Below are 13,937 nucleotides of genomic sequence, written 5' to 3'. Positions count from 1 at the left end.
ACCGTAAGACTTTTAATCGCACCCGAGAACACCACGCCTGTGCCCGCCGACACACGCGCGAATGTTCTTTCTATCCTACCCGTATTCGCGTGTAACAATGGATTATGAACCGAACCATTCGACGATACATCGGACCTGCGCCAATATATCGAAATCCGCGGAGAAGAGAAAGAGAAGAAAAGAAAGCTGGAACGTGCGCGCATGTGAAACCGATAGAACTCAGAAGGAAAGAGAGAAAAGAAAGTGCAATATCTGAAAAAGATGAAATTGTAAAGAAAAGATGGACATAGAACACATCGCTGTACTCGACTAAAACCAGAATATGAAAATGCAGTTCGATTTTTTTTCAGTATTGAAAGAAGGAACCCGCACAGAGGCTCACGCCCATGAGCAGTAGTCGGTCAAAGACCCTATTTTGTTGTCGTCTCTCGAAGTATTCCCACTTCGCATTTAAATCTAAGATCAATTAATGAACGTCACGAGTGCGTGAGTATCCCCACTACACTATTTAATTCTACAACAAAACAAATCGTATAGAATATTGAAAGAATGAGTGATAAAATTATGATCTTACTTTAACTATTATTTGCTGAATATGCATACTGTAAGTACTGCGTAGATTATTTTTAGTATGTTCACTATTTACGTAATCTGTTTGCATGAATTACCTTAGCTTCCTAGTGTGGGAACACCATAAAATACATTTTCTTGTATTTTAAACGAATTAAAAAATTTGAACATCGACTTTCGCTCATAATAAGCAGAGTATCGTTTATTTCATGAAAGCAAAGTACACACATTAAAGCGTTTACATGAAAATCAGTTGTAAGAAGTACGAACTTTTTCTTTTTTATCATAAATTTTAAGTGGCGCCACTTTACGAGACTTTTTTCCACGATAAATGTCAAACACTTATTTTAAAAATGAAGGTTTAAGTGAGGACGTGAGTTTTTTGAATCTTGTAAAAAACTATTTTCTTTTGCATACATTATTCTCGAAGTTACATCGTTTTTTGAAATGGTTTTTCTAAAAAAAACAAAGCGTTTTCTAAAATTCAAAAACCCATGTGCTCGCTAAAATCTTTATCTTGAAAATGAGACCTCTTTTATGAAAATCGATGTAGAATTACGCTTGTATTCATTTTGGGCATAATTCATTACAAAATCAGGCGTAATGAGTAGTCTTAACGCGGTAAGATTCAAATGTGCAGCCATTGCTCCTTACGTATTACCAATCCTTCGATATATTAAGATCGATATATCTCGAACTTTATATGTAGTAAATTTCAGATAAAAATTAACATTTATCATATATTTTAATCACTATTAACCAATTTAATGTTTTAAAAGTCTACTTTAACTCACTAATTTTGTCAATAATTTAAATTACGTCGTCATAAAAGTATTAAATTAATCACAAAGGAAATATGAAAAACGAATTATTTTTTGAACGAGCTTATTAAAAGTAGAATGACGAAAGGTAAGTGATTAACGATAAATAAAATAAAAAATAAATTAATGCGAGACATATTTCTATGGCAAAATACTAATAAAACTTTTATTCGATCATCGATATATATGAACAAAGTAAGTAATAGGTGTATGAGAGAGTTTGAGCTTCAGGAAGAAGAATGTCTTAAGGATATATTATTTGTCGATGGAAATGAAGCGGATTGTGACGAAGATAAAAATACGTTAATAGAGCAGGTAATGGAGGCAACTTAAAATATAAATTACTGGACTTATTAATTCGATTAGTTTTTATATTATTACGAAGATCTTCGGTATACGTAATTACCATTTCGTCGATTGGTCTGATACTTACTCTTAGATACTTTCGATAGGTCTGGTGGCTTTCTAAACCACCTGTAGTTAAAGAGCAGATACCTGCTATATCGGCAAGACAAATACAAGTACGTGGAAAACTGTGATTATATTTTCTTTTAAAGAATTCACTCGGACACTTACTAACTGCATCAAATTTATTGCAGATTGTAAAAGAACGACTGTCACCTATGATAAAAAAACCGCGGGGACTAACTGAAACTTTACGGGATAAAATCAAAGAGAATTTAAAACATCAAAACCGATACATAACAGAATCTTAAAATGATGTTTGTGAGTAACACGCGCAAAAAAAAAAAGAAACAGAAAAAATCTGCAATTTTGCATTAAGCATATAAACTGAAGAGCTATCGTTTAACAATATAAATTTGCACCTTTTAAAATTATATTATCGTTCAATTTATTTCGACTTACAATTAAGACATAAATATGCTGAATGATTTAGTGTGATACCAACAATAAAATATACAGTAGTAGGTGGACTAGTTGAGTTATATTGTTATGAGAATGCAACGATCGAAAGACAAAAAGTGAAATTTCTGTCGATTACGGAAATGATTTTTTGGCTCATTATTGTCATTAGCTAATCGCTAATCAAATTGAATCAAATCCGGCTGGTCAGGTTCTGGAGGTGGTATAAACCAAGGATCCTCGATTTCCCAAAGATCGGGATGAAGAGTTTCTCGACCTAATGGTGGAATGCGGAAAGGTGGATAACGTTCGATATCGAAGAATCTTTCCAATTCTTCCGGATCAAAGGTTCCATATTCATAAATATCCCTTCGACGAGCTGAAGGTGATACATCAATTATTTGTCTACCGCGATAACCCGGTGGAGTAGGCGGCGTGTGGTATTCTTCATCTTCATCAAATTCTATAAGCTTTTCTTCATAGAGAGGAGGTTCGTCGTCTAGTTCCAAAGCTATTTCTGTTGCGGCCTGAGTGATTTTCCTAATCTCGTCATCCCATCTTTTAGCCGCTTCACTTTCTTTCATAGCTCTAAGGCTTTTCTGCATAAATTCACGGGCTGCTTCTACGATCGGATGATCTTTGGTATATTCTATACGCAGGTATGGATCATCTATATCGTGTACTCTACGAAAATATTAAAATTCTTTTATCGTATGCAATTAGAATTCGTTAATAATCAAAATATACGCGTATAGAAAGCATTTGCCAATTGCCAATTGAAAGAAGAACAAAGTTATTAGCTTTTGGACCTTTGCAGATATCTAGGGGGTGTTTCGGCTTCTATAGGGGGCACTTGATCGATCGCGGCTACTTTTCCACTGATATTCGCTACAGTCATTACAAAATCTCTCCTTGCTTGCTGTAAATCATCCAGCTTCGATTGTACGGCTACAGCTTCGGCAGCATCCTGCTCATCTAAGGTTTCGCTAATGATAACGCAATTTAATTGGATATTAAAGTTCGTGTGCACAATTCGTGTGTACAGCTACATGTTAACTTATCATAACGGATTAAAATTCGAGTAACAAGTACAAATCGATTTTGGAGAATGTACCTGATTACTTGCATCGAACGATCGGTTACTCTAGATACTTCTGGTGGTTGAGGAATACTGACGATCGTAGTACGATTATCTTTAATCGATCCCGCTGGTATGACAACGCTATCGATCGGTCCTTTACCTATCGGTTCGGCACGAACGACATCGGCTCTGATAGTTTTTGCAAGCTCACGAGTTTTCTCTGGTATGGGCGGTAATGCTTTAGGAGGTGCTTTTCGTCTGGGCATCTTTTCTCGACCCATCCTGATTAAAAGCAAAAGTAATATCGCGCGACACGATGAAAGATCGTGATTACAAACCTAACATCGCCACCGATCGGTGCTGGCGTTCGTCTCGGCCGACGGCCTACAGCTGCGGTTTCCTCTTCCTTTTTACGTACATACTCTTTCTTCATTTCCTCCGCATGTTTTTTTCGGGCTAACATAGCTTTTGTTAAACCCGGTTTAGTGAAGTCAACTTTCTTCGGCTCATGTGTCGGTGCTATCCTTCGTCTCTTCGGTGGTTCTGGCGGAGGTTGCTCGACAGTTTCTTTCCTTTCCGCATATTGCTTGACAAGTGCCGAAGATCTTGCTTGGCGTAAAGCTTGGGTTTTGGTAAGACCTGGTCTACGGGTGGCCATTGTCACTTTAGAACATTCTCAGTCAAAATACGAACATAAAAAATCCAAGCCTTTTTTTCATTTGATACTTCCGATCTCGCAAATGGGTTATCCTTAAAGATTTATAAAAAATCAACGATAAATCGTACATGTTTTTGTCGAAAAAAAATTCATAACAAAGTATATTACCCAGTTAAATAAGATCTTTCTCTTTTCTCAGAATTATCGTTAATAATTTTTCTTGGCGATGATGAAAATTAACCTTGTAATTTCTCATGTCTTAAATTACTAATAAGCCATATCTGAGATATTTCACATGGAAAATAATCAAGCTATTTATTTTTTTATTTATATATATACTTTATACCGACCACCGATTACAAGAATTTTGATATTTGTGGGGCCTAAAAAGTGTGTGTTAAATTTGACAAGTAGAAGATTCGGTTCCTTTGACGGAATATGCCATATTGATAAAATATCTTTTGTTTTAAATGTCATTCATCCTTTCTTCAAAATAAACAAAATTTTTCAATGAAAATTTACGAAACGCATGTTTCTGACATATGTACTATCTTAAATCTTCAAATGAAGATGTTGCTTTTTATCTCAAATCGCTAAATTAAAGACACATACTATGATGTTAACAATGAGGATAATAAGTACGGACGAGGATAATAAATGCATATAAAAATGTCGAAAGAAAAACTGAATAATTATGATATAATGACGAATACTTTTAATATGGCCTTAAATAACAATAAAATCGAACGTACTTCAGATTCTTTTAAAAAGAAGCATTTAGAGCTAGCTTACATTGTACCACGTCCTGGAGGCTATTTCCACGAATTAAAGCAATCAGAAATAGATAGTCAAGATAGTAATAGTTTCATTACCGAAGATGCAACATCTTCGTTGAACGTAATTTCATAAATGACAAATATTGTTAATATATTTCTAAATTATATATATATATATATTTTTAGATCTATCAACCAAAATTAATAAACAGCAATAATACTCATATTGATGACGTTCTGCAAAGCAATATAAAGTGTTGTAACCTCTGCCCATTGACAAAGGATCAGGAAAAATACGATAGGGTAATCTGTATAACATATTTACACTCTTAATATGTACGTTAATATTATGTATCGTCAATATTAATTATAATTCAAAAATTAATCCCAATATTAAGAAATATTATAATTTTTAAATTATACATTTCAGATACGTATGTGCGGCATAGTTATTAGCACAGTGATGATGATTGCCAATCGTTCTTATAATGACATTAGACCCGAGCATGTGAAATGGACGAAAACATATTTCCAAAATTTAAAAGGGGAAGATGATTATCCGCATAATATTGCCAGGATTTTACAAATTTTGGAAGATCTTAAAAAAGCTAACTTGATTGAACATACGGAAATAAAAAATAACATAGAACTAAATGAAGATGACATCCTTATAAGCGAACTTATTAACTGATGCATTCATGAATGTTATTAATTTCATTATATCCTCAATAAATCTTATCAGTTTTATCAGTTTTACTATAGATAATAGATAATATTAGTAAATAAATAATAATTTTTAGTTTTAAACATTTCATATAGTTCGACTTTGTATTGTTTAAACTATGTGACTTGTGCGCGATCTCTTTAATAGATGAATATGACTAATAAGAAAAATAATTGAAACATTATACACAAAAATGTTATAATATTATTATGAATATATAAACATTTTAAGGTTAAATTAATTTAAAAATTGTCAAAAGGATAAATTTCAGTATACATTGGAAAAAATTAAAATGGATGAGCAAAATGACGCTACAGACGCAGAAATTTCTACCTCCCCTCAGGAGAAAGATGAAACTGAATCGGAAAGCCCTATCAACCTTCAACCGAAAATTAATGCAGAATTAGAAATTATCGAAGCGGAAAAAGAGTCAGTTAGAATAGATATAATCAGTGTTGACGATATGAAAGAGACAAAAGAAGACGTCGATAAGAAATCGTAAGAAATATCCTGATAGATAACAAATATAAATATTAATTTATCTATTTACAAGACGTAATTTTATTTAACAGAGAACTAGAAAAAAGCTTTACTATCTTCGATTTTGAACCTGTCTTGTACTTCTTTAAGATATCTCCAATGGTATTCGATGATCGATATTACCAAGATCATGTTTTTGGCGTAATATGGCTACTTTTTTCTAAACAACAAAACAAGTTTCCAAGTATACATAATACATATTTTATATATAATATATAAAATATATATTACATATCTAACATATAATTATTTATTTTGCTCTTACTATAATTCAATTAATTTAACTTAAAATAATAAATTAATTTTATCAGATATTCCTCAATTACACTGGTGTTTAAAATTTTTGCAAGAACTGAAGAATAATGATGGCTCATACACAGATGATGTTAATCTGTGTATTCAAACAGTTCAAGACAATCTCATTAAGCAATATGTCAAATTGGGAATTCTTTTAAAATCTACGAACGAAAATAAACAAAAAGATAAACAGTTAGTCTTAAGTAAACAGGACTTAATAATATTAGAAAAAGAAAATGATATATTACCACAAGAAATTGTACATGATAACTCGGAAGAAATACGTGACAACCCGGGAAAAATACATGATAACCCAGGAGAAATACATGATAACTTCGGAAAAATACATGATAACCTGGGAGAAATACATGATAACCTGCAAGAAATAAATGATGGGCCGGAAGAAAAACATAATAACCCGGAAGAAATACGTAATAATCCGGAAGAAATACATAATAACCCGGAAGAAATAGATAATAACCAGAAAGAAATACGTGATGGTGAAACAAAAGAAGAAACACATGTAGATAAAACGGAAGAATTAATAGTTATTTCAGAGAACATTAAATCATTCGATGACAATAAAAATATCTCTAATGAGAATGTGGTTGGTAATTAATAAATGTAGCTGTATTCTTATTTATTAATAAATTACATTTTTAGAATAAAGACTTTATTAAATCCACGGAATCCAATCCAAACGGAAATCCAAACGGAAATCCAAACGGAAATCCAAACGGGAATCCAAACGGGAATCCAAACGAGAATCCAATTGAGAATCCAATTGGGAATCCAAATAGGAATCCAATTGGGGATCCAATTGGAAATCCAAACATAGACTTTCGATTGTGTGGAACATCATGTGAAAAAGAGACACTATTGGATAGAGATGAATCTAAAATAACAAGTTTAATATATACTGAAATGCTATTAAGAGGTCCACTTCCCTGCATTGAACAAATGAATGATAAATATAATATATCGGTAGAAACTCGTATCTCTTTGGGATCACTTAAGAGATTTATGGAAGAATTTAATTTACCAGGTATAATAACTTACATTTTACATTATAATATAAAATATTCATTCAGTACTTAACTATATAGTTTGATAAAATAATCTAAAATAAGCAAAAAGTAATATCTGTAAATTATAATTAAAATATTATTCGCAGAAGAATCTCTTGCAACTATGAATAAGAAACAGCTAATAAATTTTTTTAATAATGTAAGGAAGAAATATATGGAAACATTAAAAGAACAAGTTGATAAAATTTATAATTTAGAGAAGTATGAATTGTAGTTATTTAAAATATTATAACTATTTTTATATTACTATCATGTTAAACCTTTAAAAATGCTTGTTTTCAGTATTATGAAGGACATTGATAAGCAATCATTTAAAGCATATATAACAAATGATTTGATAAAACGTTTAAACAAATTGGAAGATACTGATAAGGAAAATAACATGTAATCGTTATTAAAATTTAAGTACATTTGAAATGGAACCAGTATGTTACCTTTGTTTTGACTTCATCTCTTCCGAAGTATCTCATATTTCGCGCCAAAACCGCCACACCGCACGTATACGTCAATATGAGACTGGAGCGCCTGATGCATGAAACGGAATGTATCTCTATCACTTGCCTCAGCTGTGCGTGAATAAATCTCAATAAATATAATTTTTATACAAAACAAAATTACTTAAAATTAACAATAACTTAATAAATATTTTAATAAACATTATCGCACAAAGACAGACTCATATCTAAAAATTTATTTTACAAATTTGATTAAATTTATAATCAAATATTAAATATATCGTTTCCAGCGGTACTGTTATTATTTAAGAGAAATATATTAAAGAATAAAATAAATTAAAAATAAATTATTATTGAAGAATAAATTTTTAAATTACTTCATATAAATGTGTAATTTAAGATTTATCATTATTTAATAAATGTAAACATTTGTAAATTTCTAATAATTTTAGATTAAATCAATATGAATCCTTTAACGTAAGTATTGTATTTTTTTGTGCATCATATACCTGAATATAAGTTATATTATACTCGTAGGAATGTAAAAAATATAACAAAACTTGCTGAACAAGATTTAATTGGTAACAAAAAAACGTCTTGGCATGACCAATATAAAGATAGTGCTTGGATATTTATTGGCGGATTACCTTATGATTTGACTGAAGGTGATGTTATTGCAGTATTCTCTCAGTAAGTTTAAAATAATATTTTTATTAAATATATATGTACATAAAAGTATTCCATTTTTAATAATAAAAATACTCTTTATCTAATGATATCATTTAGGTAACTGACATTTAAGATAGAGTTTTTAATATTTAATATTATTATATATTAATATTCACAAGGATGTTTTGTTTAATTAAAATTATTTAGATACAAAATTATGTAATATATTTATATATACTATTAGATTTATGTTAGATATAAATTAGATTTTTCAATTAGTGTATTTATTGACATGGCATGTACATATGTGAGAGGTATTTATTATTTAGGTATATTGCAGATATGGTGAAATTGTAAATATAAATTTAGTACGTGATAAGGACACTGGCAAACAAAAGGGCTATGGTTTTTTATGTTATGAAGATCAAAGGAGTACTGTTCTAGCAGTTGATAATTTTAATGGTATTAAGGTATGTGAATAAAATATAAGTGTTTTACGAAATTTAATTTTCTAGCAAATAAGCTTAATTTTAATTCTGTTATTGTGTAGATTTTAGGTAGAACAATACGCGTTGACCATGTAGCCAATTATAAAGCTCCAAAAGAAACAAAAAATATTGATGATGAAACTAAAAGACTGAGAAATGAAGGTTGTGCCCCCAAAAAATATTAAAAATTTAAGTTTGTTATGAATATATATATAAAAAATGAATATATTTGTATTAATATAAATGTATTGGGTGCATAAGTTGAAACACTCTCCTATTCATATTTCATATTTTGTTGGAAAATAGAATATAATACGACTCACAAGATAATGTACTTGATGTTTGTGCTTAAAATTTAATTATATACATATATGATTTTTATTTATATTTTTTCAAGCTCCTATATATTAAAATTATTAGTTATTTGAGCATTTCAAGTTCTCATATGGTCTCTACAATTTTTTTAATATACATATATGCATGTATATATATGTGTGTGTGTGTTTAAATAGAAAAGTAATCTGGAATATATCTTAAGATATCAATTGATAAGTGTCATCTACATTAAAATGAGAAATATTTTTTTGCTAAGAATGTTATCAAGATGAACCAAATTCACTCATCCATCTTTCATATTTCTCCAAATCTTCTTGTGATACACTCTTATTACATCTCTCTACAGCCTCATCAAAATCTGTAGCAGATACAGGCAAATCTAGCTCTTCTTTTGGTAATTGTCGTATTTGATCTGGTTTTAAACCTGCTATTTTTTTTCTCATTGACATCATAGAAGCATCTCTAAATGTAAAACGTCATACACATATGCATGTACATATTTATTTTCTAATGTATTTAACTCTGATATTAAAAATATTGTACGTGGTTAAAAAATATAAATAAAATAAATCTATATTAAATTTTACATACCTACACACGTTTGTAATATCTGCCCCTGAATAACCTTCAAGTTTTTTTGCAATATCTGCAAGATTTACAGATAAATCTACTTTAACTTCACGAAGATTGATTCTCAACAAAGCTTCTCTACCTTCATCTGTAAGATAAATATCCTTTATTGAGAGTTAATAAATATACTATATTGGTTTACTTTATGATTTCTACAACAAACAATTATAGCTTATATAACATCTATAGGATCGTATATTCATATTTATAAATATGAAAACTTTTATGCAATATACAAATACGAAAAATTAAATTACACAAAAAAAAAAATCATAAAGCTTACGGTTCGGTAAAGGAATGTATATACGCTTTTCTAGTCTCCTTCTAAGTGCTTCATCTATATCCCATGGAAAATTAGTAGCTGCTAATACCATTACTACTTTACTAGGATCTTCACTGAAGAATATAATAAATTTTTGATTGACAGAAACCAATTTAATTTAATTTAATTACCACAAAATTATTATAATTCTTACTTATTGGAGCTTATTCCATCCATCTGAACGAGCAGTTCAGATTTTACTCTTCGTGAGGCTTCATGCTCTGATTCTGATCCTCTTCTAGAGCATAAGGAATCAATTTCATCAATGAAAATTGTACTTGGTGCATAAAATCTAGCCTGATATAAAATATAAAAGATTTTAATAAACATGTACAATTTATTGTAAATAAAAATTATCATTCATATTTTTATTATTAGTAAACATTATTACCATTTCAAAGAGTAATCGTACAAGTTTTTCTGATTCTCCTCTATATTTTGATGTAAGTGTAGAAGATGAAACATTAAAAAATGTTGTTCCACATTCTGTAGCTACTGCTTTTGCAAGCATAGTCTTGCCTGTCCCTGGTGGACCTACCATAAGTACACCTTTCCATGGTCGCCGTATTCCCTAATAAAATAAAACGTAGAAATACTTTTGTTTTTTTTTTTTTTTTGTTTGAGGAATAGATAAATAATAATTCTGTTACCATGTAAATATAATTATTAACAGATAACTAATGACATAGTTACCTATAAATAAATATACCTTAAAAAAATCTGGCATCCACATTGGAAGGACAACAGCTTCCTCTAATAATCTTTTTGCTTCGTGTAAATCTGCTATGTCATCCCAATGAATATTTGGATTTTTTTGAACTATATCTCTTTCTACAAAAGTGTATATAAATATTCTAATTTATTGTAATAATATATATATGTATATATTATGATCCTTTGATAAGATATTAACTTACCCAATAAATCAACAAGATCTCTATCATTTCCAGATGGTTCAAATTTACGTTCTTCTGTTTCTACATCTACTTTTTCTGTTTCTGATCTTTCCTATATAAATATAATTTAATAAAATAAATAATTATAATCATGAAAATATAATATCCTATTATGATTAAAATACCTTGTTAGAATCATCTCTTTTAGATGTTCTTCTATCATCTTTCTTGTTGACTGTTTTATTTTCTGGTTTTTTCCCTGTGGGAATAGATCTTCTTAAATTTGTACGATTTTGTTGTTTTTGCTGTCCTTTTTGTTGTCTAATATTTCTAAAATTATATTAATTATCTTAATATCTTTTCAAAAACATTGCTTTATGATATAAAATAATAATGAAAAGCATAAAATTATTGTTACTTTTGTTCTGCAGCACTTAAAGGTGGCCAAACATCAGGGTCTCGAGCTGGTGTTTGATTCCATGAAATATCTGTATTATTATAAGGCCATGATGTTGGATCTCTAGTTGGTTCTTCAAATGACAAACATGATGTACCTATATATTATATATATATATATATATATATATATATGTGTGTGTATACATATATCCATAAAATAAAAATACATTAATTTTTAACTACATTACCTATTACCCTGTCACCGTGTGTGTCAACTTTAAAAAGCTGTAAAGTATTGGATGTAGCTTTGACTTTTTCAAATTCTTGAACAATTTGATGTTGTACTAATTGCCATTTTGCCTTTCTTGTTGCATCTGCTATACTTGCAAGTAGTCTATGAATTTGTTGAACCACACCTTGATAATAAACACCAGATGTATCATAATTTCCTGTCAATGCCATTTCGCGTGCAAGTTTTGTATTTTCACAAATTTCACTGATTGATACTGCCATATTTTTATATTGTTCTTAATATACTCCAGGTACAATTATACAAAAACGTAGGATGATGATAATGTAAATAAAATATCCTTTATATTGTGGTTAATGCTAATTCAAAATTAACATTTTAGAAAAAACACTTGCATATAGAATTAAGGCGCGCACGTTTCTCCATTTTATAAGAGCGTAATAGTTCTTCTATTTTATTTTATTACCAGCCAAATTTGGTGAATGAGTAATGCTTATTGTTTTTGTAAACATATTACACTCTTATATGTCAATTTGACATGTAATAATGTTGACTTCATACTAAAATATAAGAAAAACATTAACTATCAATATCACCTTTTTCTTTTTTATATTGTTATAATATAATATATTACAAATTAGTTTAAAAATTGTGAAATATTAAATTAATAATTATTATATATATTCAAGGGGTTTATGAAACTATTTTGTACAAAAAAATTTAGATGGTTATGTTATAATACACTGAAGATTTAATAATAAAAACTATGCTAAGAAATTAAATGAATTATAAATGTCATATACTGAACAAACAACGGCAAAACGTATAAACGAAAGTACAGTGGATAAAGATTCCTAAAATAAAAGCGTGGAAAATGAATGCGGAGGCCATATTGTGACTAGTTACAAGCGGGCTTTTAGAAAATAGTGTGTACTTTGATGTTCGATAAACGTTTATTATTATAAATTCTAGTCAAAAAACATAATAAAATAATTGTCATAATATAAAAAATATATACAGTAATATTACTAGATTATAAGTAAGTGTTATAATAATAATTATAATCTCTAATAAATTTATATAATCAGGAGGTTAGGATTACATCTTTTACACACATATTTTTCATTCGTTTTTTTATTCGTTTCTTCGTAATGTATTGTTTATATCTTTTTTTACAGATTAGAAACATTACTAACATAAATATGAATCGATTAGGAATGCATGATGCTTTGAAACAAATAGCTTCCTTAGAAGGTAAATGGAGTACAGACAAAAATAATTATGGATTAGGTACATTTCCAACAATAAAACCATTTACCTATTGTGAAGAAATAACTTTTACATCCATTGGTCAGCCAATGTTCAACTACGTTGCACAGAGTTGGGATTCTGTATCAAAGAAACCATTGCATCGTGAAGTTGGTTTTATGAAAGTTATACCAGGAACAAACAAAGTATCTTTACTTTTGGCACATAATTTTGGATTGACCACAATTGAGGAAGGTACAATCACAGATAACATTATTAATTTAAAAAGCACTGGAATTACAAGACCATGTGAAGGAATAAAATTATCTAATGTAATCGAGGTATGATTATATTTTTTATAATTATTTTCACTTTGTTTCTTCTACAAAGCTAATGTTACTTATTCTTATCTTTTTTGTAGACATGTAGAAAATTCGAAATTAATGGAAATTCACTTAAGCATATATTTTATATGGCTACCTCGACCGTACCAGAGTTAACAGAACACTTATGTATAACATATACCAAAATTGCAAAAGAATCAGATGAATAAAAAAAATATATTATTCTAAATTTTATAAATAAATAATGGTAAGTATAATTAATATTGAAACTTTTAAAACTACATAGAACAATTATGATAAAATATATTAGTTTATCTAATTGACAATGGAGGTTATTTTGGATGTTTCCTATAAAACAATATTATAACTAAAAGCATTTGTATTTGAAAAACAAAAGAATTGCAAACCATGTTTATTGGAAAATTTGAAGTTTTGAAAAATAAAATATGAATATGAATTCTTTAAATATTTTTTTTTAGAT

General features: G+C 29.1%; 5 protein-coding genes across 13 annotated transcripts; 3 read left to right on the top strand and 2 right to left on the bottom strand.

Moving 5' to 3' along the window:
- The first annotated feature begins 510 nt into the window (after nucleotides 1-510).
- On the top strand, nucleotides 511-7,982 carry LOC127071417 (uncharacterized). Of its 6 annotated transcripts, none has more exons than XM_051010669.1 (9): nucleotides 511-1,479; nucleotides 1,588-1,706; nucleotides 4,957-5,073; nucleotides 5,201-5,992; nucleotides 6,067-6,218; nucleotides 6,346-6,938; nucleotides 6,995-7,376; nucleotides 7,506-7,620; nucleotides 7,702-7,982. In XM_051010669.1, the coding sequence occupies exons 4-9, from the start codon at nucleotides 5,787-5,789 to the stop codon at nucleotides 7,805-7,807; spliced, it is 1,554 nt and encodes a 517-aa protein (XP_050866626.1). In that variant the 5' UTR covers nucleotides 511-1,479; nucleotides 1,588-1,706; nucleotides 4,957-5,073; nucleotides 5,201-5,786; the 3' UTR covers nucleotides 7,808-7,982. The 6 variants fall into 6 exon arrangements, with proteins under 6 accessions (XP_050866626.1, XP_050866625.1, XP_050866630.1 ...); XM_051010668.1 differs by having other exon boundaries at nucleotides 4,957-5,106; XM_051010673.1 differs by lacking the exons at nucleotides 511-1,479; nucleotides 1,588-1,706 and adding an exon at nucleotides 2,747-2,914.
- LOC127071420 (uncharacterized) lies at nucleotides 2,198-4,422 on the bottom strand. Its single transcript, XM_051010678.1, has 5 exons — nucleotides 4,163-4,422; nucleotides 3,675-4,086; nucleotides 3,370-3,618; nucleotides 3,065-3,241; nucleotides 2,198-2,939 (listed from the first exon to the last, which is right to left on the bottom strand). Exons 2-5 carry the CDS (start codon nucleotides 3,992-3,994, stop codon nucleotides 2,435-2,437), a joined length of 1,251 nt encoding a protein of 416 aa, XP_050866635.1. The 5' UTR covers nucleotides 3,995-4,086; nucleotides 4,163-4,422; the 3' UTR covers nucleotides 2,198-2,434.
- A 202-nt stretch (nucleotides 7,983-8,184) lies between the features above and the next one.
- On the top strand, nucleotides 8,185-9,953 carry LOC127071426 (RNA-binding motif protein, X-linked 2). The gene is made up of 4 exons (XM_051010690.1): nucleotides 8,185-8,351; nucleotides 8,412-8,564; nucleotides 8,884-9,013; nucleotides 9,094-9,953. Exons 1-4 carry the CDS (start codon nucleotides 8,338-8,340, stop codon nucleotides 9,214-9,216), a joined length of 420 nt encoding a protein of 139 aa, XP_050866647.1. The 5' UTR covers nucleotides 8,185-8,337; the 3' UTR covers nucleotides 9,217-9,953.
- Nucleotides 8,566-12,770, bottom strand: LOC127071419 (katanin p60 ATPase-containing subunit A-like 1). 3 transcript variants are annotated; one of them, XM_051010677.1, is made up of 11 exons: nucleotides 12,704-12,770; nucleotides 11,863-12,030; nucleotides 11,634-11,769; nucleotides 11,401-11,545; nucleotides 11,237-11,327; nucleotides 11,029-11,150; nucleotides 10,711-10,890; nucleotides 10,474-10,616; nucleotides 10,281-10,393; nucleotides 9,959-10,085; nucleotides 8,566-9,829 (listed from the first exon to the last, which is right to left on the bottom strand). In XM_051010677.1, the coding sequence occupies exons 1-11, from the start codon at nucleotides 12,753-12,755 to the stop codon at nucleotides 9,631-9,633; spliced, it is 1,476 nt and encodes a 491-aa protein (XP_050866634.1). In that variant the 5' UTR covers nucleotides 12,756-12,770; the 3' UTR covers nucleotides 8,566-9,630. The 3 variants fall into 3 exon arrangements, with proteins under 3 accessions (XP_050866634.1, XP_050866632.1, XP_050866631.1); XM_051010675.1 differs by having other exon boundaries at nucleotides 11,863-12,424; nucleotides 12,704-12,733; XM_051010674.1 differs by lacking the exon at nucleotides 12,704-12,770 and adding an exon at nucleotides 12,668-12,688 and having other exon boundaries at nucleotides 11,863-12,424.
- Nucleotides 12,756-13,920, top strand: LOC127071425 (peroxynitrite isomerase THAP4-like). 2 transcript variants are annotated; one of them, XM_051010687.1, is made up of 3 exons: nucleotides 12,756-12,903; nucleotides 13,043-13,453; nucleotides 13,534-13,918. In XM_051010687.1, the coding sequence occupies exons 2-3, from the start codon at nucleotides 13,067-13,069 to the stop codon at nucleotides 13,663-13,665; spliced, it is 519 nt and encodes a 172-aa protein (XP_050866644.1). In that variant the 5' UTR covers nucleotides 12,756-12,903; nucleotides 13,043-13,066; the 3' UTR covers nucleotides 13,666-13,918. The 2 variants fall into 2 exon arrangements, with proteins under 2 accessions (XP_050866644.1, XP_050866645.1); XM_051010688.1 differs by having other exon boundaries at nucleotides 12,826-12,955; nucleotides 13,534-13,920.
- The last annotated feature ends 17 nt before the right edge of the window (nucleotides 13,921-13,937 follow it).

Source organism: Vespula vulgaris, chromosome 21, assembly GCF_905475345.1.
Source record: "Vespula vulgaris chromosome 21, iyVesVulg1.1, whole genome shotgun sequence".
Taxonomy (NCBI): Eukaryota; Metazoa; Arthropoda; class Insecta; order Hymenoptera; family Vespidae; genus Vespula; species Vespula vulgaris.
Note: the sequence above shows the minus strand (reverse complement) of the source record. Positions and strands in the feature narration are given on the sequence as shown.